The sequence below is a fragment of the Mastigoproctus giganteus genome, chromosome 2 (assembly GCF_048544385.1).
Source record: "Mastigoproctus giganteus isolate SK-2022 chromosome 2, ASM4854438v1, whole genome shotgun sequence".
Classification (NCBI taxonomy): Eukaryota; Metazoa; Arthropoda; class Arachnida; order Uropygi; family Thelyphonidae; genus Mastigoproctus; species Mastigoproctus giganteus.
In genome coordinates, this window is record NC_143576.1 from 89,074,429 (window position 1) to 89,102,297 (window position 27,869).

The 27,869-nt window shown below is 38.6% G+C and overlaps 1 protein-coding gene across 1 annotated transcript in view; it reads right to left on the bottom strand.

Moving 5' to 3' along the window:
* LOC150089402 (ras-related protein Rab-31-like) overlaps nucleotides 1–27,869 on the bottom strand; it is a 120,013-nt gene that overhangs the window by 78,181 nt on the left and 13,963 nt on the right. The window contains exon 2 of the mRNA XM_090389968.1: nucleotides 5,909–6,005. Coding sequence (XP_090246094.1) covers nucleotides 5,909–6,005 — 97 coding nt within the window. The remainder of the gene's footprint in view (nucleotides 1–5,908; nucleotides 6,006–27,869) is intronic.

Here is a 27,869-nt window from a genome sequence, read left to right on the forward strand (position 1 = left end):
ATGGCACCATTTGGTGCCGTCTGGGTGGTGGTACCTATCTGAGAATAAGTAACATCTCATATTGTGAAGATATTCACAATATGAGATATAACTTAAAACGATGCCCCCTTATAAATATTCTGTTTATTCAGAAATGGCTGTGTATTAATGATGCTATTGCACTTAATATATACATAGTCTAAATTTGCTCGCAGCTTGAGGCTTTAGCCCTAAATGCATCTTAGTCTAAATACACCATCAGGCATCTCTCATATTGTGGAGTTATACTTCATAACTGTTTTGCCATCATTGCATCACTTGGGTACCTACACACCCACCAAAGAAGGGCCAAATAGCCCTGAAACAGCACCAGGGGGAGTCTGATGATGTCCGGAGTTTCCAAGAATAGGTAACAACAACCTTCTCCACTGGGGAAGCGTTGCCTATTCGAGGCGTTTATGAGTTTTTGAGTGGTGTGAGTTGAAGGAGTTACTGTCCCTTTCATTCTTCTACACCGTTTCTTTTTCTCTTCCACTCCTACTATTACTTTCCCTCTACCTTTTTGCTTTTCTAAGTCTAATAGGGACAAGTGGATAGTCGAGTTATTATCCCACACATATACAAAAAAGCCCTGAAACAGTGCCTGATGGCCACTGAGTTTCCTTGAATAGGTAACAACAGTCCTCTCTACTGGGGAAGCGTTGCCTATTCGAGGAATATATAAGATTTTGTGTGTGAGTTGAAGGAGCAACTGTCCCTTTCTTCCTTCTACGGCATTTCTTTCCTCTACCTCTCCTACTATCACCTTCCTACATCTTTATTGCTTTTCTTAGTCTAATAGGGATAGTATGAGGATAACCGAGAAATATTATCCCATACCATATTTCAAAACGGTGCCATCTGGGTAGTGGTACCTATCTGAGAATAAGTAACATTAGTCTTCTCCATAGGTGAAGCGTTACTTATTCGAAGTAGTGCGATATTGTGGCAACTCGTGAAGGTATTCACAATATGAGATATAACTTAAAACAATGCCGCCTTATAAATATTCTGTTTATTCAGAAATGGCTGTGTATTAATTATATTGATGAAAGCATATCAGACTTAATGTTTTAAGTTTGCTGATCATAACAAGTGTTGGAAGAGTGGTTAATGACAGTAATCAGGGCATGTAAATGTCACAAGACCTGAACAATTAGGTAGTTAGGCTGAAAAGTGGAAATTGAAGTTTAACATTGACAAATGCAAGGTATTTCATATGGGGAGCAGTATTCCCAGATTAATATACCAACTGTGTGGTACTACACTCAGAGCAGCAGAAAATGAAACAGACCAAAGGTTAATCATGCAGTGTAGACAGGCTGCCAGGGTGGCTCATGGGGGTTTTGGCAACATGAATAAGGAAGTGATTATCCCATTGAAAGAGCAATGGTTAGGCCACATCTTGAGTACTTCATACAGGTCCAGAAGCCTCATTTTAGGAAGGACATGGATCTGTTGGAATGGGGGCAGAGAAGAGCAACGAAATTAGGGAAGGGGAACAAAAGAGTGCTCTTACCAGGAAAAGGCTGCAGTACTGAGACTAGGCACCTGTGAGGAGTTCTGATTGAGGTCTTCAAGGCTTTGAAAGGATTGAGTAAGCTCAATGTTAATGGAATCCTTCCTCTAGAAAAATCTTGGAAGATTGTTCTAGAGAAACGTAAGGATGGTTACAGGATCATTATGTGAAAATTTGCTTGCAGCCAAGAGTAGTTGATTGTTGCAACAAACTTCCATCTGGTTTTGTTGAAGTGGGCAATTTGAATAAATTCAAGGGGGAAACTAGACACACTATTAGAGGAGATGGACAAGTGATATGGGAAGGTGTTTTTTTTTTTTTTTAAGCTGATGCTGTATAAGCTTGTTTTTGCATCGTTTATGCTACTACTAATAATAAGTATAATCAAGTTTTTCACTTGAAGAACTACATCTCAATAATAAAGTTAATGCATAATCAAAAAATAAATATAAAAATACTGTTAACTATACTACTAATTACAGAGAATATAAATTGAGGGGCTTCATCCAGGATTATACTATATAGTAAGTTTTTAAATGCACGAATTAAGGGTAAAGCTTTCAGGAAATATAAATAGAGGAAAACTGTTATAGAAAAAAAAGACACTGAAAAATCAAAATTTGTATGCTTCACCTGCAGTTGATTTCAATCATGAAGAGACTTTCTGCTCCAAAACTAAGGCTTAAATTTGATACAGATCCATTATCCTGACTAAGCTGCTAATATATTTTAAAATTGTATGGCATCACCAGAATCAGTAAATTGAAATAACTTGAGTGGAGTATGCTTACATATGTAATACATATGTTTCGAAGATAATTTGAGATAAATTGTTTAGAAATATTCAAGCAGATGTTGCGCTGCCATATCTTATCTGAGTTTCCAAGTAATTGTAGGGCTGCTAGTGACCAGAGCAGTTGATTGTAGTATAGTGTTATTTTTCTAATTTCCAAAGTTATCTAATTTTGCTCTTCTAGAGGACAGACACCTTTCTTCTTGTATATAGGACTAACCTACTAATGTACTAACAACCTTATCACTTGGTCACTAGTGGCACCATTACTGCCTCCATGTAGTGGAGCTGGAAATCTAGGAGAAGAAATCCACTCTCCCAGGGCTAAAACAAGCAAGGATGTACAACACAAAACAGTCCAACTGTGGATCTTTTGATCCAGATCATGATGGCTTGAATATATACCATACCAAGAGATAAAAAAAGAAGGGATGGATTTTTCTGCTCCTCTCTTTTTAATATTACATTCTTCCACAGACCAACCATTCAGTAAGCTTTCCCCATTTTTGATTCAAAAATGTGGCTGGCCCTCCAAAAATGGTTTAGTGATTTATTAGCGGAGATGAATGAACATAGACATGCTGCAAAGCTCTTGAAAATATTTATCTTTGTGGACTTCCCACAAAGGTTACCCCACATGCCACCTTGAACTCCTCCTCTAAAGGGGTAATATCAGAATGGGATCTCCTAAATGTATCAGAGGATGAAATTGTCCGCAAATTAAACAACCAAAATGTAGTCCACGGGACTACATTTTGGTTGTTTAATTACTCTGCTATGATTTCCACAGTTACCAGAAGGGACTGGGACTTGAAGAAGAGGACACACTCCATTTTCATCCTGGCTCTGTCATATGCCACAGATGTGTGGTACAACAAAGCAATCACTGGAGTAAACAGGAGAAAACTAGACACTATACAGCGGTCTATCCTCCTGACTATCTCCAGAGCGTGTTGTATGGTTAGCACCTGAACGCTCCAGGTCCTCACTGGATCCCTTCTCCTGGACCTGGAAATTGTGGGCTGCATTATCAACTGTCTAAAGGGAGAGCGGCCACCTGCATTGGCTTCACCACTGATCCAACAAACAACACAAATACTGAAAAGAGGCATCTAACGACACACCTGTTGTGGAGCTGGCAGGCCCAATTGTCTGACTCCCCCAAAGGAGCCATTAAGCGGAAATGCTTCCTGGATGTACATTGGATATACCCAAGCCAGCATGCAAGCTGGCTTGGGTATATCCAAGCCAGCATGCAAGTATATTGCATGCTGGCTTGGATATACCCAATATACCCAAGCCAGCATGCTTGGGTATATTCGTAGAGTTTCCTCCTGAAGGACCCACAGGACATGGGTCCTTCAGGAGGAAACTCTACGAATTTGGTCTCTCATATTCACTGCAGTGTCACTGCGGAGAGGAAGAAACCTGGGACCACCTAACACATGAATGTCCTACCTACCAGGACCTGCACCACATCCTATTGACAAAGATTCAGTTCACACTCAGGAACCAAGAACAGCTCATGTTGCAAAATGAAGAACACTACCGTGCCTTCAAACTCTTCGCGCAGGAGCTCTTTTCATGACAAAAAACTCTTCTACGACCATAGAACCACAGATTGACACCTTGTAAAGCTACTGGCATGGCTTCTCAACAAGTCTACAAGCCCACAACAATCAATACAAATCCTCCAAACCCAGCGACTCTTAAGAAACAATACACTACAAGAACCAGAGGAGAGAATAAAGTAGAAGGAAAGAAGTAAGAGAGAAATGCTTTGAAGGAAAGAAAGAAAAACATACTGACTGCGACAACCAAACCTGGACGGGATTCTATTCCATGCTTCAACATCCTGGCGAAGCTTAATTAGAGTGCAGAAATACCCCCCTGCACTAGCTCTATCCAAGATCCCACAGCACCTGGTGATCTGGACCACGCAACTTGCCTGACTACTTCAGGTGGGTCAGAGTCTCGAATTGAGACAGTGCGAGCTCCATTGAGACTGGCCCACCTTCCCGTGGTGTGGACGAGTACCCAGAATCATCTGTCCAGATGACTGATGATTCTGGGTAGCCAAGCGGTCAGACACAACAACAGAACACACACATAATACACACAAACATACACTACTTATTTCTGGCCCTTCTACAGTGGTACTGTTCTTCACAGAGATACGAGGCGGAGATGAACTGACGTTCTAGGTGCCGCCCATTACAAAAACACATGTCCATGTCATGTCTACATGCCTGACCACTTTCATTCCCTCTCCCCAGTGGGGTGGGGGAGGGGACAGGGTTTTTTCCATCTCTTCTCCTCCTCGCCACCCCCTTTTTTCCCTCCTGGTGGGGCATGGGCCTGCCCCACTGACTTCCTTGGGGGTGCCTTCTCTATTTTCAGTCTTCTCCCCCACTATCTTAACACAAGCAAATACCCCAACACACTTAAATTTAAATATGTTCAAATTAACTTTCGCCCATATTCTACACCTTTCCCATCCAAGCGACATCACCCTTTGCAATTGAAATAAAACTAATTAAATGAATTTTTTTTTTTTTTTTTTTTTTTTAGGTCTTAGCCACTGAAATCTCAGAAAATTAGGTAGCAGAGTAAATAATTATAATACTGGTGTACCTGGTCTGCCTCCATGGGGCAATGTTGGGCTTCAGCAGGGGGTCCAGCGGCTAAATGACCAGATGAACAATGGTACATATGTACAATATCCATACACTTTTAAATCTCTGGCATTTCCAGCAAACTGGCACACCCATCACAATGCAAGCAATGTGGAGATGGGGGAAACCCCTGGTACACTTTATATCTAAAAGAATGGAAAACTTGCATTCTCCTCTCATTTTCATTAATGCAACCAGTTAACATTACAGTGTGTCTAGGAGATTGCAAGAACATGGATGAGATTTTTCTCACCTGGTTACACACAGTCACTTTAGTGCAACTCAGATCATGACTTCCTCTCAGCATTTTAGTTAGCTCTGGGTTCTTGTTTTTCATTTCTCTGCATTCTAACATAATACTCTCTACGGTGAACTGTCTTGTGAACAGTATTTTCATATCTCTAGCTACCATTAGCAAACTGTTTTCCTCACATCTTCTGCACCACATTTCCTGTAAACCTTGTCTTTTTTGCATTTTATATTGTTCAGAATTTCTTCAAAGCCATATAGTCTCAATGAGCACTGAGATGTAACATTTAACAACACCCAAAGTGAAGAAAGCTGTTATGAAAAATTTCTTCTGCCCACAATGGGAAATATACCTCAGACATTTTTAAAATAGATGATGAATGACAAAGCTAACAAGATAATTGGAGATAGACATGGTGGTTTTCCATGGAATCTTCAACTGGTTGAACATCCCAAACACCCATTGCTTTTGACAGATAGTAGTTTTGTCAAGTAACGTTTTATTAACATTACTTGACTAATCCTTTGAACTACACCATCCTGGTTCTTCGTCTGAATGAGATGGCACAAACTTGAGATTTTGCCACAAATCTAACCCCCTCCCAAAAAAAAAAAAATACAAATGTATATCTCATGAAATAATAGAGTACTTACATAATTATTACAGAATACTGAGCTCCAACTGTTGGCGATGCAGTTTCATTGTAAATCCTGTGAACAAATCTATTAGTAATAGCTGTCTTGCCAGCACCTGAAATACCACAAAAATAAACTCATTAAAATGGATGCTGCTATGAAAATATCTCAAAATAAAATCTTTATATATCAAGTAAGTACAGTCTTCCCTCCTGAGTTTATAGTAATATACTGTATCTATGTAACTTCATGGTGAATTAATCATCTCAACTACGAACAATCACAGTGCCTCATTCTTAGTATTGTATCAACATTATAACAAACATTGAACCAGTATAATTTTAAACCTTTCTTGTAACTAAGAATGTATTTATATTTAGCTGCAGGGATCATGGGTAGATCCTGACTGTTTTTCTTGGGGGGGGGGGCAGATGGAGGCATGTATATCAATTATATGTGATTGACAGTAACTGAAAATTAATCAGGCTCTAAAGGGATGATTGTTTCCCCATCCTACCCCAGATCTGCCATTGGCAGGAACACATCTCTACAGTAGGTGTACAGGATTTTTCAACAAACACACTGTACTTACGATACAGAGCAAGTCAAAACTACACCTTGTTACAAAGATAAACTGTTTAAACTGTCTGTAACTACTCATTGAAAAGATCTTTTATGTATATACTTTCTGTTAGTCTGTTTTTGAGATTTCTAGAAAGATAAAATTCAGGAGAAATTTTCTGATACATAAGCTGTTATGTGCACATGCACTGGGTGTCTGCATTTGAAATTAATATCGCCAATTCACAATGATGATAAAATGGACAATGTTCATTAAACATGTCACATCTGGTAAGTATGCGCTTGGCACACCCACGGTCCTGAGCTGGATATCATAATTTTTCTCTTTCCTGGCAATTCCCTTCTACTTTTTACTCGCTCGTGCGCTCTCTCTCTCCCTCAGGGTAACTTGGAATTTTTTTTTTTTTTTTTTGGCTGGTGCAGCATAAGCATCAGGCTTCCTTGCACCATATTGCTAATGATAATAATGTGTAGTATGTACTAAATACAGGTGGTTACAGGCATAATGGCAGTTTGCTAAATTGTAGTTTCTGAAAATTAAATGTTTTAGGTCTCTTGAATGACTGCCTGCTTTGCATGTGGGAATTCTAAACTATACTCAGAATACCTGCAGCTTCATCTTCTATGATCCCTGATGACTCATTCCACTTTGCCTTCTGAGCTAGCAACCACCAGCCAAACTATGCATTTCTATGTGCTCACTGTTCTACACCACACCACTACTAATGACAATGGTGTTACCTGCCTAGTGTGGGATCTCCAACCAACTTTAAAACTCCCTTTATATGGTAGACCACTTGCAGACACCACGGTCTTGTACCCCAGTGTGGAATCCTTCAGCTATGTAACCTTCTGCGGGCGCCTCCGTAGCCAGGTGGGAAGGAGCAGCAGTGCATGCGTGCGTAACCTTCTGCTAACCTGGATTTGCCGAGAATAGGAATATTCATTGCACAATACAAACTTTGACACTGGTGCCCCAAGCCCAATGTGGCATCACAAAAAAACATGTTTTACCAACTGTATACATGGCATACCAAGGTGGGTAACTAACATCTGCCATATATTTACATTTTGTTACAGATAAAGAACTTGGATACTTATAATAGAATGTTTGAAATCATGAAGCTGTTGGTTCCAAATCTGGTGCCTCAAAAGGTTTTAGTGGATTTTGAGAAGGCTTGCATGAATGCAGCGAGGATTGCCTTTCCACAATCTGGGGTCAAAGGGTGCTATTTCCATCTGTGTCAGAGTCTCATCAGGAAACTCAGCAATGTTGGTTTGAAGACTAAATATAAAACTCAAGCTGCTGAAGTCTCTTGCCGCATTAACCTTTGTCCCAGTCCATGATGTGAGGAGTGTCTTTGATGAGCTTGCTGCCACATTTCCAGATGAAGATAGTTATAATGAGGTGCTCACATACTTCTTTTCCACATATATATATACAGTGGATTCCGGTTAATCAGGGCAGCCATTTATTTGGGGAAAATCTTAAAAAACATAAACCAATCGAGAAAATAGCCAGGGTTTACTTCGCTTAATTGGGACAGCATGCCGTTTAATCAGAGCAGGAGACCACAGCACTGGAGATTGCCCTACGATTGTCTCCGACGGTCCCACATGGTTCGGTCGAAATTCTGGAGGTCACAACCATAAAACAATAAAAACAATTAGCAGTCACCTGTTTATTGGGCTTTTCTGTTAGTGAAATCTATCATAAACGGACAGTAAACTCGATCTTACTGAATTTGCGATAATACCGACAGCTGGAATTCTGTGGGTTATTATGGCGAAATGAGTTTACACTTCCATGAAATCTTCAATCATATAAAAAAATTAATTTTCAGATCTTCTCTTCATTCCTATTTTTAAAGCTTTGTAACTCGTTACTCTGTTCTCACTTGCAATTTGTATGTGTCATGTTCATTGTTATTGATTGCTTATCTTTTTACTGTTTTAAATTTTAACCCCCACCCACAAATGTCAGTGAACAGAAATGTCAACTAGTTTGTATGTACATATTACAGTACGCATTAATTATTCCGATTATCATGTATATTCTTCTGATTTTCACGTATCATTTAATTTTTTAATTGGTAAGGTAATAAAGGATAAATTTGTGCTTAATATATCTTTGCTTTTATAGCCTGTGGATAATATTCCTCCTATTTTTGTTAATTAGAATCGCTGTTTAATAGAATTAAAATTCAATTCACAAACGTGATCACAATGACCGACACTTACTGCACATCTTATAGTGAACGGTACTTTACGACGTTGAGTTCGTCGTAACATGATTTGATTGTACAGTGAACCAATTGTAAAGGGGTGGGGGGTACATTGTATTTTTAACTATTTATGTGAAACTTCAGATAATTGAGGCAGCCGCTTAATCGGGCCAAAATGCACTAGTTCCAAATAACCGGAATGGACTGTATATATGTGGAAAAGAGTGCAGCAGGTAGAGATCCCCAGTTTCCAATAAGAATATGGAATCATAATGATGCAGCTCTTGAACAGTCACCTAAAACTAGTTACACTACATTAGTATCAAACTGCTGTGAGGGATTTCACATGCACTTAATTTCCTATTCCACTGCAGTCATCCCAGCATGTGGTTTTTGTTTGATGGACTTGGCTTGCCACAGATTGACAATGGCTAATGCACAGGCAGGTCGTCTAGAGATGAAAAAAAAAAGATATGATGTGCACATTAAAAACGGTTCAAAATATAGCGAACTTAAAAGGTCGTTAAGTAATAAATGTAGGACTGATTCAACACAACAAAGATTATACGAAACTGAGCAAAAAATATTGGCAATCTGTTATAGAATGGTTAATCTATATAATACAATATTTTTCAAGACAGTGTATAGCTTTTAGAGGTTCCTCAAAGAATCTATTTGATAGCGATAACAGTAACTTTTAAAATTAGTGGAAACTGTTGCTAAATTTGACTCGATAATGGCAGAACATTTGCATCGTATCCAAACATCACAAAAACAGAATGTTGCTCATTATTTAGATGACAGGATACAAAATGAAATCATTCATATTATTTCTGAATCCATAAAACAAAAAATTTTAGAAATGGTTAGAGTCAAAATACTATTCTTTAATTACACTAGTTTATAAATTTAAGTTTGTTCACTGAGGTTTGAATTTCAGTAAGTTCTACTGCCGAAAAATGTTGCTGTGATTTCAAATATGACTTAGATTTTTTTCTATCATAATTTAAGAAATAAAAAAGTATTGTTTTTTTACGAAAATATATAACTTTATTATAAATTTATTGTATTTAGTAATGACAAATTGATAGGATTACATTTTCATATATCAAAAAATACGTAAATACTAACAAGTATTAATCAAAATTCTGAAACTTTCATTAATCAGACCTTAGTCTCTTTGTTTGAAAAGAACGAAGAACGTTTAATCGTTTTTCTTTTATGTACAGTTCCAGGTTTCTCTCTTTTTAAACACCAGCAGTAGTCGGCCATCATGTTTGTATTCCACTTTCCCTGGCACCTCTGCTCCATTTCCTTGATGTCCTGATGGAATCTCTTCCCTTGTTCTGCGCAAGATTTTCGGGGGAAAAATCAAGATGGGCATGCAAAAAGTGAATTTTGATTCTCATATTGCAACCTAAATTAAAAGTTTTTCGAGCATATTTTGAACAATTTTCTCATAATCCTGTGACTTATGATTTCCTAGAAAATTTTCCATTACACTTTTAAAACCAATCCAGGCTTCTCTTTCAACGTCAGTCATAGTAGTTTCAAACTGACCGTCTAAAACCAATTTTAGACGGTCAGTTTGAAAAAAAAAAAAAAGGTACTTAAAGCAGTTGACATCCTTATTCAATGCTTTAACAAATTGCTTCATTATGCCTAACTTGATATGCAGTGGAGGTAAAAGTATTTTATCTGGCTTCACCAAACTTTCGTGCACAATATTTTTTGACCCCGGTGTAAGATTGTGCCTCCGAGGCCATTGCTTCTTTGTCCAATGCAGCACTTTAGCTCTGCTATCCCATTCACAAATAAAGCATGGCATTTTAGTGTAACCACTCTGTTGCCCCAAAAACATACATAACACTTTTAAGTCTCCACATAGTTGCCATTCGTGATCTTGATATTTAATTTTCTCCAGAAGCAACTTTAGATTGTCATAAGTTTTTTTTAAGTAGACTGAATGAGCAACTGGCACAGATGTGTACTTATCTCCATTATACAAGAGAACTTAGACAGAGATTTTGTAGATATTACTTAGTATCGGTAACGGTATCAAATCCACGTGTCACAAATTGAACGAGAGGTCTTTTTTTTTTTTTTTTAACCAAATTTAGTCGATTTATTAACCAATTGTTATATCAAATTATCTTCTATAAGTAGATTATAGACCTAGTCAGGATCCTTAGTTTATTCTAAATTGAGATAGCGAGATTTGGAAGCTAATCAATACTTACGAGTCCGTAGAAATACCGTTCGTGAATTATCGCCATTTTTACACGATAGCATAAGCTTAGTGTAGTATAGTGCATAATATAATATTGTCAATTAATCAGTAAATCTATTAATCTTGATAAACTTTATTGTCAATTAAATTGTATTTTTAACTCTATAAATATATATAACGACTTAATCGTAACAAATAATTAATACATAACTATAGTGGTACACGTGACACGGAAGTCGTATAAAGGGAACACTAGATACCGAAAAAAAAAAAAAAAAAATATATATATATATATATATATAACATAACTGTTTTGGGATATAACTTAAGGATTTAATTTTTGTTTTAAATTTTATTGAATTAAATTGGAATCATGACTCTGACCAGAGCAGCAAAGCAAAAGGCTCAAGCTAATGGGAGTGCTGTGGTTCAGGGGAGAACTGAGGGGGGCAGTTGTGCTCTGAATCACAGTCTATTAAAATGCACTGTTTGCTTGATGTTTGCGGAGCAGTCGGGTACGGGACATGATACTGCCAAGGGGGATGTCTTTGTGTGTGCACGATGTAAGGAGTGCAAGGAAATCAGGCGACAACTCAGCGTTGTTATGGGCCTTTATGAGACCTTGAAGGACAGGGTGGATGCCCTCGAAGGAAATAAATTGAGGGGCCCATCAAGCTCTCAGCTGCCCACATCAACGCCAGAGCTTGCACTTGGTCATCAGGCAACACAGGAGCAGCCCCCTAGGCAGAATACGCTGGTCCCACAGGAACTAGTAGTTGTTGGTGACTCTATTGTCAGGGAAACGGGGAACATGCTTTGTAAAAAGGATAGGTGGAATAGGACCAGGGTATGTCTGCCAGGGGCAAAGGTTGATGACGTTGAAGAGCAGATATCATCTTTTAAGGGCACAAAAGGTGATATAGTTGTACACGTTGGCACTAATGATATTAAGAGTAGGAGACCGGCGGAATTACTTAGCAAGTACAGGTCACTGTTGAAAAAAAGCCGTGAATTAGGGTTGAACTTGAAAGTGTCTGCAATTCTGCCCAGACACGATAGGAGGGAGTATATGATGAGAGCCTTGTCGATCAATTCGGCCCTGGAGGGATTGTGCAAGGCTCAAGGGGTAGAATTTTTTTCAGCCTGGACTGTACTTGTTAACAGGAGAGATTGCTTCTACAGGGATGGGATACACTTAAATAGAAAGGGTGCAAGAATTTTTGCTGATGCTGTCGAGGCAGTGTTAGGTGGGTCAGAAAACTGCTAGTTGGGGGGGATACAAGGACTAATAGATTAACAGTAGCCACTGGCAGAGGTGGAAGTGATTCTTGCACTGCTTCTATTCAAATGAGCAGAAGTCTGAAAAACAAGTTGCAGGATATTTCAGAGACTGCTGGTAGTCATTGCGTTACAAGTAAACACATGGGTTGTGTTAGGGTAGCTAAGAATAGAAACAGGTGCATTTATACCTGCGTGTACACCAATGCTAGGAGTTTGGTAAATAAATTTGATGAATTTGAGGTATTGCTCAAAACATCAAAGGCAGATATTGTTGTGATATCAGAGATGTGGTGTCACACAGATATAAGTAATGCGGAACTGGAATTTGGGGAATACAATGTGTATAGAAAGGATAGACAGGACAGGAGGGGAGGAGGGGTTATGCTATTAATTAAGAAACACCAAGTCCAAGGAAGTGAAGCCAGTCGACATCGATGGACAGGGCAGTGTCGAGTCAGTTTGGTGTGACATAAGCATAGGGAAATCAAAATTGAGAGTAGGAGTGTGCTATAGGCCTAATGACTCTGATGAGTATAATAATATATTGTACAGGGAAATAGAGTGGGCCAGTAAATCAGAGAGTCTTATAATGGGGGATTTTAATTTCCCAGATATTGACTGGAATTTGTGGGTTGGTCACTCGCATACTAGCAAGGCTTTTGTGGATTTATTGGATGATTGTTTTCTACATCAGCATGTTCGTGAGGCAACAAGAGGGAGCAATACTCTTGATCTGATTATCAGTAGTGATTCTTCATGGATTAAGAACCTGCAGATAAATGAACCACTAGGTGGCAGTGATCACAGTGTGTTGAAGTGGGATTTACTCAAGGAGGTAACTACCATCAGAGGTAAAGGGAAGGGTTTTTGTTTTCGTAAAGGCGACTATGATGGTCTGAGACAGTATTTAAATTCTATACAGTGGGACCAACTGATGATGTTACCAACAGCAAACTCAAAATGGGAAGCATTCAAGGAACTAATCTTGGAGGCTACCAGGCTTTACATACCAACTAAGAAATATTGTTCAAGGTTTAGGCCTAAATGGTTGTCAGATGAACTAATGAGACATGTGGCAGAGAAGAAAAATGCATGGGATATATACAAATTAATGGGTGACATGGAAGCCTATGATAGATATAAGTTGGTCTGTAACCAAGTCACAAAGGAGATTAGGCAGGCAAAGGCAGACTACGAAAAATCCTTGGCAAAGGATGCAAAGAAAAACAGAAAAGAGTTCTTTACATACTTGAACTCGAGAAGGAAAGGGATGAATCAGATTGGTCCACTGGATATTGATGGTTCAACAGTTGAGGATCCTGCTCAGGTGGCTAACAATCTAAACGAGTATTTTGCATCTACATTCACGCATGAGGAGTTATTCAGGAAGGAGAATGATGTAGGTAAAGTAAACATTGGCAGTGAGCTGGATGATTTTGTAATAACTGAGAGGAAAGTGGAGGAGAGATTGTTGAGGATAAACATAAAAAAGGCACCTGGGGTGGATGGGATCTATCCGGTTATATTAAAGGAGGCAGCAAAGGAAGTATGCAAACCCCTAGCCATAATTATGAGAGCTTCTTTGGACTCAGGGGAGGTACCCATAGACTGGAGATGTGCAAATGTAACCCCAATTCACAAAGGAGGATCAAAGGCTGACACAAATAATTATAGACCTGTTAGTTTAACTTCTGTTCCAGGTAAATTAATGGAGGCACTGGTTAAAGAAGCACTGCAGGATCATCTAGACAAGAATTCAGTTATAGCTCAGATGCAGCATGGTTTTGTTAAGGGCAGGTCTTGCCTGACCAATTTGATTGGATACTATGATGTAGTCACAAAAGAACTGGATGCAGGGAATAACTTTGATATTATATATTTGGATCTTAGAAAGGCTTTTGATACTGTTGCACATGGAAGACTGCTGCACAAATTGGAGCAGTGTGGCATTGGAGGCAAATTGCTGCTATGGATAAGGGGATGGTTGAGTGGCAGAAGACAGAGAGTGGTAATCAATGGACACTGCTCAACGTGGACTAATGTTATTAGTGGAGTTCCTCAAGGTTCAGTGTTGGGTCCATTTTTGTTTTTTGGTGTTTATGAATGATATTGATGATGGGATATCAAGTTTAATGTCTAAGTTTGCAGATGATACAAAGGTTGGCAGGGTCGTTAAGGACACTACTGACGCTATGCTGCTGCAACAGGATCTGGAAAGGTTGAACAGATGGGCTGAGAGGTGGCAAATGAAGTTTAACATTGACAAATGTAAAGTACTACATATGGGAAACAGTAACCCCAGAGCAATGTATCAACTCTGCGGTACTACACTGACAGTGGTGGAGAATGAAAAGGACCTGGGGGTACTTGTGCAGGCAGATATGAAGTTCTCTGAGCAGTGCAGACGAGCTGCAAGAGTAGCTCATGGTGTCTTGTCAATGATATATACAGGAATTTTTCTAGCAGGGATAAGGAGGTGATTATTCCCTTGTATAAGGCAATGGTTAGGCCACATCTTGAGTACTGTATACAGGTCTGGAGGCCTCATTTCAGGAAGGATGTAGAGCTGCTGGAACGGGTACAGAGAAGGGCAACAAGATTAGTAAATGGAACAAAGGGTTGCTCTTACGAAGAAAGGCTTAAGTTTTGCAAATTACAGAGTCTGGAGACTAGGCACCGGTGAGGTGATCTGATAGAGGTGTATAAGGCTTTGAATGGTTTGAGCATGCTCAATGCCAATGGGATTCTTCATCTTTCTCAGAATAATCACCTCAGAGGGCATAAATTCGAATTGAGGAAGGACGGATGTCAGATAGATGTGCGGAAATTTGCCTTTGGCCAGCGGGTGGTTGGTTGGTGGAACCGACTTCCATCACTTGTTGTTGAAGTTGATAGCCTAAACAAATTTAAAGCTCAACTGGACAGGTATTTCGAACGAACGGACGGGTGAAATGGGAGAGGGGTTTTTTTTTTTTTTTTTGGCTGATGCTGAATAAGCTTGCTTTCTTGCATCATATGCCTCTACTAATGCTAATGCTAATGCTAACACCTTTTAAACTAGTCTTAGGAGAGTCTATAAATAGTCTCCATTCACTAGGAACGTATGATGGAGCTCCTAATGCACTTATTAAACCAGCGATATCACTGAAATATACGAGAGGACCTTCTTGTGAAAAATACTGTATAAATCCTTTATACAGTATATACGTCCTTTATACGTCCTTTTCACGATTGAAGATTGTGATACCTGGAACAAATAAGTTCTTCACTTGAAGTCTGGATCCCAGAATTTCAGCAGCATACTTTGGAAAACCTAAGTCCCTTACTAAATCGTTCAGTTTGACTTGCGTGAATTTCTGTGGCATTAAAATATTTTCTGGTTGATAACATTCCCCTTCACTAACCTCTTTAGCTTCTGCTTCGGTGGAAGAAGATGTGGACTCCAAAGTTTCTGGTGGAGGTTTTACATGCATATCAAGTTCATGTGAAACCGGTCTTATGGTTGACGGTAGATCTGGATATTTGATGTCCTTTTTATTTTTTGAATTGTAACCTTTAACATCACATACACAAAAGTAACATTCGGCATGACTTACTGGCTCGCACCACACCATAGGAATAGCAAATGGTAATCACTTTTTTTTCCTTGAGTCCATTTTCTAAGATGTTCGACACATGTATGCATACTTTATGCGGTGCCCACGATTTATCCTGATCACCTAGTTTTACGTCAAAATATGCATAATACGATTTTTTTTTTTTTTTTTTTTTTACAAAATCGGTAATATTTCACATGTGCTTTACAGGAACAAAACAACTACATATGTAACAAAATATGTCGGGGGGGGCCTGTTTATACACTTTTTGGTTGCCATACTAAAAGAAAACTAACACACAATGAGAGTTCACGACGGTTTTTACAGGAGTACTGTGAATGCATAAGGGATGTGCCACTTATATAGGCTCTGTGGTTGAGTGGACTGTACAAACAAGTGAGTGCATGCACAGACAAATTTAACCCGTAACTACACACAGGAGTCTCCCAGACTCCACTCGGAAAATAAAATTCTGGGAATCACAGATGGGCCGGAAGAGCGGGGTGGGGGGCCGTTTACCTTCCTGGATCATCAAGGTCGGCTACCTTGTAGTGTGTGTAGTTACGGGTTAAACATGCGCAATCTGTTGTACTTGAGGTTGTTTATATTTGTATATCTGATTACAATCAGATATTTGTATATCTGATTACGAATATAGGGGCATAAAACTTGTAAACCATTGCAGAAACTATAGTTATGTACACATTTTCATATAATACCTAGGTAATATTTTGTTAATGAATTGTGAAAAATCTTTACGTCATAGAAACAAACGGACTTCGGTTTAGTAATCAGTAAACATGCATAAATAACTGCCACATACTTTTACTCAAACCCCAGATACACTGTAAATCAGTGTTATTGATACTCCCCTGGACTTGAGCCACACAGAACAATTGACTATTGTTATTATATTTGTTTATCGTAATAAAGATGCAAAAATTCATGAACATTTTTTGTTTTCAGTCTGTAGACGATACTTCTGGTCAGGGATTATTCGAATTTATTATAAATCTTTTAAAATTACTGAATATCAATATTTCGAATTTACGCGGACAAGCATATGGCAATGGTGCCAATATGTGAGACAAACATAACGGACTCCGGCAAAAAATCATTGAGATAAATTCAAGAGCTTTTTTCCTTCCATGTGCTGCTCATTCTTTAAATTTGATAATTAATGATGCAGCTAAAATTTCATTTGAAACAGTTCATTTTTTTGGGGTAATACAGGAATTGTACAATTAGTTTTCAGTATCTGTGTTTTCAGTATCAGGAGGAACTGGACAGGCATTTGGAGGGAATGGTGTGATTTTTTTTTTTTTTTTTTTTTTTGGCTGATGCTGCATAAGCTCATACACTTGCTTTCTTGCATTACATGCCACTGCTACTACTACATTCAAGTCAAGTGGACCCAATTTCGGCGAAGTCCAAATGGTCTGTGACAGCCAAATCCTCTGCTTGCACCTTCACGATGGTGGGACTGTTAGTAATCCTGGGTATAACCTCCATGCACAAGCATACTATGTGTGACCACACAGGCGTGAACCAATGTAAGCAAGGGTTGAGGTGTCGTGCTCACACCACATAGCAGATTGCCGCCCCTCTGTGTTACCAGACAATACTAGGTGGCAAATGACTCTTATCAACCAGTGCAATACCACCACTTTGCTTATTGGAGGCTTGAAGTGGTGGTACCCATGTTTATTCTCAGAGCTAAATTCTTGTCAGTCCTTCCCCATCTCTTCCATCATGCATGCATGTATGACTGATGACTTTTGAGGTTGTGATGAACATCATGGCGAGATCCAATCTTCCTTACATTTCGAAGGTACAGCTCTAAAACAGTGGTCGCAGGTCCACCGCTAGTTAGTACACCAGACCGAACCTACTGGTAACTCTAGGAGGCTTCCGGATCAGCTAGTTTATAATCTTGCTACCACTACTCTGCCAGATAGTGACTGGAGGGAGTCCGAGTAGTGTGTATGCAGGGACATTGTCGATGCCACATTATATCAAGGATCTGGGTATATTCTTACCATGTGTACGCCATATCCAAGAATTTCATTACTTCATACAGCATGTCCCCCCCCCCACTTTTTCTTACTATTCAATACACCATGAATTGTCAAACTAATAGAGCAAACTTATCTGCGAGAAGAGATAAACCTTCCAAACGCTTCCTAGTTCATTTCACAAATATACGTGGTCTCAATTGTAATCTCAACGATGTCCATTTCCACTTGCAGTCTGCTAAGCCCCATGTCCTTTTGTGACAGAATCTTAGTTATCGGTTGATTCAACTACTGTTCAGCTCAGTTGCCCAAATTATTTGCTGTATGATTCCTTTCGCCTCAAATGTGGTACTTATCCGTTCCGATATTCCCTGTCAGAGACTTGGTAATTTGGGATCTTCTCTAGCTTAAAATCTCTCGAGTTCATGGTTTCAAATTCATCTATTGTCTCTACCGTTCTCCCAACTCCACTAATCACTTGAAGCTCTTTGCCTTCCTCTCTTTGCAACTTGACTATCACCAGTCAAACTTTCCAAACAGTGAGGTAATTTTCCTTGGTGATTTTAATGTTCACAACTCCAGCTGGCTTCCATTTTCTAGTCACACTGGCACAGCTGGTCGAGATGCTGAGGCTTTTGCAATTATTAATTTCCTTGCAGATAGATTTTTCATTTACCTACAAGAATACTGGACAATCCTAACCATACAGCCAACACACTTGATCGTTTTCTCACAAACAATCCTTCTAAGTACACGGTCGAAGTGAGTGGTCCTTTAGGCACCTCAGATCACAACTTGGTAGTTGTCTCTTCCCCAATGGAGTCTTTATGTCATGGCTATTTCCAACCTCGTGTTGTTTGGCATTAGAAGAATGCAAAATGGGATGACCTGCGAGATTTCTTTTCTTCTTTTCTTGGTTGGATTACTGTTTCAAAACCTCTGATATGAACGTTTGCTCCGATTGTGTCAGTGAAATTATTCTTGTAGGAACGGAATACTTTATTCCACACTCCACTTTAAAATCTTGTCCTTTATCTAATTCTTAGTTTTCCAATAAATGTGCTAAGGCTGTTCAAGAGACAGATGTTGCATATCGTAATTGGCTGTTTCCAATTCTTCAGTTTCATTTTCTGCCTACACCAAACCTCGCAACAATGGTAAAGCAGTTTTTAATCAGTCCAAACTAGATTCTGAACAGGCTAAGAGTAGAAAACTTGCTTCTTGCTCTAATGGTAGCTGAGCATTCTGGTCTCTTGCCAAAGCTATTGGCCGCAACTTTTGCCCATCTCTGTCAAAACCAGATGGTACTCTTGTCACTTCAGCCAAGGATGAACTGCTAGCATCCCATTTTTCTTCCAACTCATCTATTAATGATCTTGGTTAAACACCTCCCACCATTCCCAACACACTCCACTCAATGCCTCCTGTGGTTCTCCGTCAAAATAATGTCAGAAGGATTTTGACGAAACTTGATGCTCAGAAAGCCCCAGATCCTGATGGTATTTCTCCACTTGAGAACAAGTGGAGAAATACCATCACCTGTGCTCCTGAACTTACTTTTTTCACTCTCTTATTCCAAAGGTATTTTTCCTTCTGCTTGGAAATTTGCTCATATCCAATCAGTTCCTAAAAAAGGGTGACAGATCCCTCCCATTGCAATTACTTCTACTCTTTCTAATCTAATGAAGAAATCAATTAACCGCCAACTCTTAAACTACCTAGAAATCCTCCGTCTGGTCAACGATCACCAGTATGGATTCCGTCAGTGTCGATCCATTGGTGATATTCTGGCTTATGTTACCCATTTATGGACCAATTCAATGGAAACGTTTGGTGAAACACAAGCAGTTGCTTTTCACATCTCAAAGGCTTTCGATCTTGTGTGGCATAAAGGTCTTCTAAACAAGCTTCCATCTTATGGTTTGCCAACTGTTTTTTGTAATTGGTTTTACAGTTTTCTCTCTGATCACTCACTGAGGGTGATGGTAGATGGCTCTCTGTCTTCAAACTTCTCCACTAATGCTGGTGTCTCCCAAGGTTCAGTTCTTTCCCCCACTCTTTTCCTCTTGTATATTAATGATCTTCTTCCATTGACTGGAAATCCTATCCATAGTTTTGCCGATTATAACACATTCCATTCCATTTTCCATTTTGAGAAACCTTGCCCTGCTCAATCAGCTTCAACTTCTCGAATATCTGCTACCAATTCCTTAAATGCCGATCTCCAGGTAATTGTCCAGTGGGGCAAAGACAACTGAGTTGATTTCAATCCTTCTAAAACTCAGTCTTGTCTTACATCTCGCAAAAAGGATTCTTCTGCTCCTATGCTTATCTTTGGTGACACTCCGATTTTCAGGCAAGTTGATATATCTTTTTTGGGGATTATGCTGACTTCTAATCTCTCCTGGTACAAGCACATTACAAATATTGCTTCCTCTGCATCTAAAAAACTTGGTGTTCTCTTTTGCTCTCGTCGTTAGTTTTCTTCCAAACAGCTCTTTGGAAGAAAAGTAACGCCGAGAAGTAAACGCTCTGTGCAAATCGGTCCTACCATGGAATATTGTTCCCATGTCTAGGGCGGTGCCCCCAAAACCTCTCTCAGGCTTCTAGATTCCATTCAGAAGAGGGAAGTTGGGTTAATTAATGACTTATCTCTAACAGAGTCTCACAGACGTATTGTTTCTGCTGCATGCCTTTTCTACAGATACTTTCTACAGATGGGTACTGTTCTTCTGAATTGGCTTCTATAATTCCCGCTTTCTCTTTCAAAACAATCCGAACATGTGCCGCCACCAGTCAAAATCCATTTACTGTCCAACTTCAAACTCACAGAACCAACTTTTCATCTTCCTCGTTTATTCATTCAACTGCCGTTTTCTGGAACAACCTTCCATCATATGTATTTCCTGAAAATTACAGTCTATAGTAGTTCAAGACTAAGGTCAACAAATATCTTCTTTCGTCTCTTCAACCTCCAACCGAAGCATGGTACTAAGTATTATAGGTTCTAATACTTCTCGTGTTTGGGGTTTTCATAAAAAAAAAATTTTAATTCAATTTTTTTTTACGGTTTTAGACACCACAATATCATCAATTGCAGAAAGTTTGTACAGTTGAAACAGCACAAAGAAGACTTTAAACTTATCCACAACATCACCCCAGGGGCTCACATCTGGTGAGTATGGGCTTGGCAAGCCGAGAGTCCTGAGCTGGATATCATCATCCTTCTCTTTCTTGGTGATTCCTCTCTCTCTGTCAGGGTAACTTGGGAATTTCTTTTGGCTGGTGCAGCATAAGCCTCAGGCTTCCTTGCATCGTATGGCTAATAAATAAGCCAATTAAAAGAATGGAGTCATGAAGATCTATTGAAACACTGCATAGATATACACATAAAACTGTGCGACAATAAAAATTCGGCCGATCTGGATATTGACTTTGTTTGAGGAATTAGACTTTGCAATGTATTAAACTATATCTTTGAAAATAAATTAACCGATACATTTTCAAATACTGCCAATTGTACTGCGTATTTATTTAACGTTACCTGTATCCATAGCCTCCGGGGAAAGTTTTTCAAAGCTAAAATTAATAAAAAATTATTTGGGATCAAAAATGTCTGAAGAACGTCTCACCGATTTATTAATAATATTATGGATACTTTTGAATTAAAAGATGTAATTAAGAATTTTGTGGCGGCTAAAGCTAGGAGGATAAATATGTAATAAATGATATATCAAAGTCCAAAATGTTATTTGTGTTGTGATTTTTTTGATAATTGAAAAAAAAAAAAATTTTTTTTTTAGATGCTCTATTTTTATGTACACATATCTTATATTTATATACTAAATAAATAAAAAAAAAATCTTGAAATTAATTTCATTTTAATTTGCAAATTATATTTTATGGGGACGCTGCGCCAGCATTAAAGCAAAATATTAACAAGGATTTATGAAAATTCCGGACGTTTAATGTTCTATTGTATAACTCTGAACGCGAAGCAGCAGTATCTGCTGAGTGGATGGGTGGGAAATTGACAGCCTCTAAATTTGAGGGAAAAAATATTTTTAGATTAATCATAAAAAAAGTGCCTATAATTCGAAAGTGAAAATCTATTACCTTCTGGTAGTAATTCCGATATCCAATTCTGGTATATCATTATTCCTGCACAGTGCACAGTTTTCAATCAATGTATATCCATCCATCCATATAACATTCCCTCACCGTTCGAATCAAATGCCTCTGTAGGCCCCTCACACCTGGTCACCACAGTAGGAAGAGCTGTAACTTAGCATTCTTCCAACAACTCAATGTTCGTGTTTAAAGAACATTCCAGCATATAAGTCTATGTCTTTATCAGCCATGCATATATGCAGGCTGAAGAAAATACGCACCTATTTTCTCAACCCTGCAAATGAAGGTTATTTGGGACGACTCATTCCAAATTTCATTAAAATCGAATCACTATAAATCAGGTGATTATTTATTTTTCCCTTCTCTAAATATATTCATATGCCATATATTGTAAGCGTTCGCTACTATACCTGGAATCTGCTTTAATTTGCTCAAAGCTAAGCTATACACACGATCTAGTTTGCTCAAGAAATTAAAAGATGAAAAAGGGGGAAAGCAACTGTGGGAAAGAAAAAAGGAGCCATCAGATGGACGTCCAGAGATTTCTAGTACGAGAAATGGGATTGGAAAAAAGAGAAAACATGAAATTAGGTTTAATAAAGCCAGAAATTTGGGAAGGGTACAGAGCGAGGCAAGTAGTCAGAAACTGAGAGATAAGTTAAACATCAGGCGGAAACATAAGAGATTCTCAGTGGGGAACTGGGTGTTGATAAAGGAGAACTATAAGAAAAAGGGAGTTTGAAAACGAAGGGTTACGGGTCCGTATAGGATACTGGAAAAATTATCTGATGTTACCTTTAGGGTAAAGGAACTCGGGGGAAACCAGGGTGGAACACAAAGACAGATTGAAGGGTTATTTCTTTAGAGCGGGGGTATTTCGGAGATTTTATAATAAAGAAGAAAAGATCGAGGGGGAACACGCTCCAGGCGAAACCTCGGAGGGACACTGAGAGCAGTCAGATAGAAACCCAGGGAAGGCACAGAGCGGCTAGAAAGACGGATTATTATAAATTAAACAGAGGTGATTTCTGCGTTAGAAACTAGTAAGGGAATGGCAGAGAAATGCTCGGGAAGATGGAGAAGTCCAAGATGATTCTCAGAAAATTCTCTTGGGAGAATTTTCTGCTGCTAAGGAAAGGAGATTGTATGCGTTCGCTTACTATGGAAGCATGGTGCGAAGCTATACCTGGAATCTATTTCAATAGAAATGTGAGAGGGAGAAATTTCTGAGAAATAGAGCTGTATTAGTTCTCTCTCTTTCTATGAAAAGGTCAAATGGATAAGGGAAATGAAAAGGGGGGGAACTCGTACCTCTATTGTTGCTTCTATTCTAGGAAGAAATATTTAGTAAAGTTAGTAAGATGGCCAAAGGCAGATCGGATTAAAGAGAATTAAGCAAGAAAATGGAGGGGATGGGAAAACATTTTCGAAATATAAGGGACGTAGAGGCGAAAAAAGTGCACAGCTTTAGGTGATTTTGGAGTGGTGTTTTTAGGGGGTTATGGAAGTCGAATGGGATATGGAGAAGTATAGGAGTAGCCGTGGCCTTAGCTATCAGCGTGGGTTGAAGTTAAGTTAGAGGGGAAAGACAGGATCAACTTTCGAAATGTGGATGAACGTCGGGTTCAAAAGAAAGTTTTCATAAAGTTATGAGGAGCATTTTGGAAGCTTCAGGAATAAGAGAAAGATTTGGAGATCCGGAGATAAGAAGGGAAAAACCATAAGAGGCTCAAGAAGATTCGAAATGGAAGAAATACCGAACTTAGCAAACTAGTCCGTCCTGGCAAACAAAGAAGGGCACTGTAAGTAGAAATTTTTCTAAAGGACGTTCCTCTAACTATTGTCCTGAGGAATAATAATAATTTGCTAAAAAGAACCCCTTATGAGGCAATCGGTGTTCCTTAAAACCCTAGACTTTGTACAAAATGAATGAGTCTGAACTCTAGGAAGAAAGGTACTTTATTGTGATTGTAAGGGCAGTCCCTATACCATAACCAATAGAAATTTTGTTGTGTGATGAATAGTAGCTTGGTTTTACTATGTATGATTAGCATATACAGTATATAAATAGTACTTCATTGAAATTGATATTGTGTAATAAATGTTTTATTAAAAATTCCTTAACCATTACTAGTGTCTGGAGCGAGTTGTGTCACCTACTGAGTTTTCTAACTAGATTTGGAACTTCCATTAGCAGTCAGAAACCCTAAATCAAACACTGATTAAAGTAGGAAATATTGGCTTTAGCTAGCTAAATTTTTAGAAATAGGCTTTAGCCAGACAGAAAAAGAGAATGCCTACAATATGTTTGGTGCTGTGCGCTGATATTTTTTTTATGAAAACCCCAAACACAAAAGGAATTATAAACTATAGTACCATGTGTCGGTTGCAGGTTGAGAAGATGAAAAATACACATTGACGTTAGACTTGAATTTCTATCGATTGTAATTTTCAGGAAATATGTGTGAAGGGAACGTTGTTCCAGAAAACGGAAGTCGAAAGAAGAAGAAGAAAAAGTTAGTTCTGTGAATTTGGAGTTGTACAGTAAAAGGATGCTGACCGGTTGCAGCACGTATTCAGGCTGGTTTGGAAGAGAGAGGGACTCTATTAAAAATGGTAAAGAACTATTTAACTAAATTTGAATTCGCGGATTAGTCTGCAACACTGGCCGCATACCCCTCTGTCTGGTGGTTCAGAATCTCTTGCCAAACCATCAGACAGAGGTGGTTTGGAATCTCTTACCACAACTGACGATTACTTTAATAGAAATATACAACATTCCGTAAACCGCGTCAATATATGACTAAAATCTATGCATTGCCTTGAAATCTAATTAATGTCCAGCACCAAATATTTGCTGTCTACAACACGTATGCACTGAAATATTTTCGTTAATTTCTGCCATAACACGGTGAAGGGCTGATATCTTTATCATTTATTACCAATTATAAATAGATAATGTATCATCGAAGAATGATTGATTTGTTGTTTAATTGCGGATTGGCAGCTGCGGCCATAACGCACCAAGTCAATAGAGAAATGACCTAATAAATTGCAACTTTTTTTTTTTTTTTATAAAAAAAAATACAAAGTCCGTAGAAAATTTTCTTTTATTACGTAATTTAGTAATAATCGTGAAAGAAAAACAGAATCATAAATAAATGTTTGATTTTTTTCTCTTTAAATATGGATTGTCTAATAAATAATTTGCACACAAAGCTGAAGGCGGCATTCCTAGCCGAACAACACAAACTCGTTATCACCTGTAATGTACTTGCACGCAAATACTTCAAGTACGCGAATGGGCATGGGCCTCGGCAGCACCCTTGCTGATCGAAAAGGACCTGGGTTCAAATTCCACTGGAAGAGTTTCCAGAGGGTTTTCTTTCAGTACCAAGTTAGTCGAACATGGAGGGGAGTTCCCTCCACCTACCCAAATCAACCAATGAACACACAAATACAGACACGAAACCCCCCTCACTCACCTTCTATACCATAATGATTTATCTAATTAATTAGATAAAATTTTATTACTACTGCAGGGAGGTAAAACATCGCTAGCATCATGCACATATTCAGCTACACAATGTTAGTGATAATATAGCGTATTGTGCTTAATAAATTTAGTTCAACCCCCCAATATTTTTACTGCATTTTAATATGGGCTTTACACCTAACTGAAAATATTTATTTACTCTTTAATGGGACATTATCGGATATTAAGTCCAGGAATTCATTAACGATGTCAAGCATTTAGCGAGAGAGGACTTAGTAATAGTATTCGCCATATAGACTTTAGCTATATCGTACTAAAATTCTTAATTTTAGTACGATGAAAAAAAAAAAAGTTGTGGGCTGACGGAAGGTAGATGTAAGATTAACCAGACACCTAACTTTTTATTACAGTGAAATATACCGTGGCCCCCCCAATCCAGGCCCATGGAGTAAATACACTCATGCTAAATTATTATGATCATTCATAGTCATATGGTGCAAGGAAGCCTGAGGCTTATGCTGCACCAGCCCAAAAAAAAAATCGAGTACCCTGAGAGAGAGAAGTAGGAGAGAATCACCAAAAAAGAGAAGAATGATGGGCGCTCAGGTCCCTGGGTGTGCCAAGTGCCTACTCACTAGATGTGAGCCCCTGGGGTTAAATACATCTCAATCAATACATCTCATTCAAACAGTAGTACTAAAAGCGGGCAATAAAAGATCTTCACATAAATGTCTCCCGTAAATTGCTAATATGGCGTCTAAAATTCAAAGTGATAATCACCAAGAAACAGTTTTGTATATGGGAACTCGGAAATTATCACTAAACATCAGTGAAGCATAAATTCCAAGCTTTCTTACGAAGCAGATATTGGTCACATGTAAAAAAATTCCATTTCTCGAACAGTGGGTCTTTGGGTGACCAAAATGCAAATTAGGATTTCGTTGTTTGTTTGTTATTTGGTTTTTAGAGGCATTAGCAACTAAGGCCATATTGCTCCGGGGATATGCGGTGGTCATTCCCTGACCTTTCTGCATCCTCCGTATCACGGGCTCGAACCCCGGTCTAATCAAGAAGCGTGTGCTACGCACTGCTGCTCCTGCCCACCTGGCTACGGAGGCGCCCAGGATTTCGTTGAAATTATACAGGGAGCAAATATATCACAGCCGGAACTAGGGTGGAGCGAGCGGGACGCCAGCCCCAGGTGCAGCATTTTAAGGGCGCATCCGACCAGTTATATATTTTAAAATTGCTTCATTTTTGATTTAATTACAGTCGGACCTGTGTTTAGGGAATATTTTGAATTCCTTTTGGTGATTACATTTAAAAGTTTCTGTAGAATGAAGAAAATTTCCATATAACGACGAATTACGAGAGACTTAACTTTGTATGCTTCGATTCCATCTCTGGCCTTTAGGCAATTTAAGAAATTAGAAAGTGAAAATTAAGGTTTAAAGGGATTACCGTTCCACAATGTAAGTGAAACATAAGACGTATGCAGCCACCTATCCCACATACCGAGAAGTCGGCATTAGTAGAGGCATACAATGCAAGAAAGCAAGCTGATGCAGCACACATCTAGTGAGTATGGGCTTGTCTCATCCAGGGTTTTGAGCTGGATATCATCATTCTTCTCTTTCTTGGTGATTCCTTTCTACTTTTGACTCTCTCTCTCTCTCTCTCTCTCTCTCTCTCTCTCTCTCTCAGGGTAACTCGGGAATTTTTTTTTTTTTTTTTTTTGGCTGGTGCAGCATAAGCTTCCTTGTACCATATGGCGAATAATAATAATAACAATAAGCATCAGCCAAAAAAAAAAACCCTCCCATTTCATCCCTCCATTCATTCCAAATGCCTGTCCAGCTCAGCCTTAAATTATCAACTTCCACAACAAAAGATGGAAGTCTGTTCCACCAATCAACTACCCGCTGGCTAAAGGCAAATTTCCGCACATCTATTCTACAACTCTCTTTTTCTTAAATTTGAATCTATGCTCCCTCAGGTTCTTAATCTGAGCAAGAGGAAGAATCTCATCAGCATTCAGCTTGCTCAAACCATTCAAGGCCTACACCTCATGAGGGATTTATAACCACTTACAGAAAAAAATATCAGGTGGGAACAGTGTTTTACAAATTTCGGATATAACAGAGAAACTCCAATTACAAACTTCTATAAAGTATGGCCCATTTTGTAACCTCACAACTCCGAGCTTTTTAGTTTACCACTGGAGGACAAAAAAATTTTTCAAACATTGTTGATATTTCAACGGTAGCTTCTTCTGAAAGGTCCTTCAAAGCTTGAAAATTTCAATTAAAATAATGCACCTTCATTGCATATTTTTAGTTTATGTTATAATGTTAAAAGTACTATATTTCGCAGTATTTTATTTCTATGATTTTATACTAGATATATAAACAAACTATCTGGTT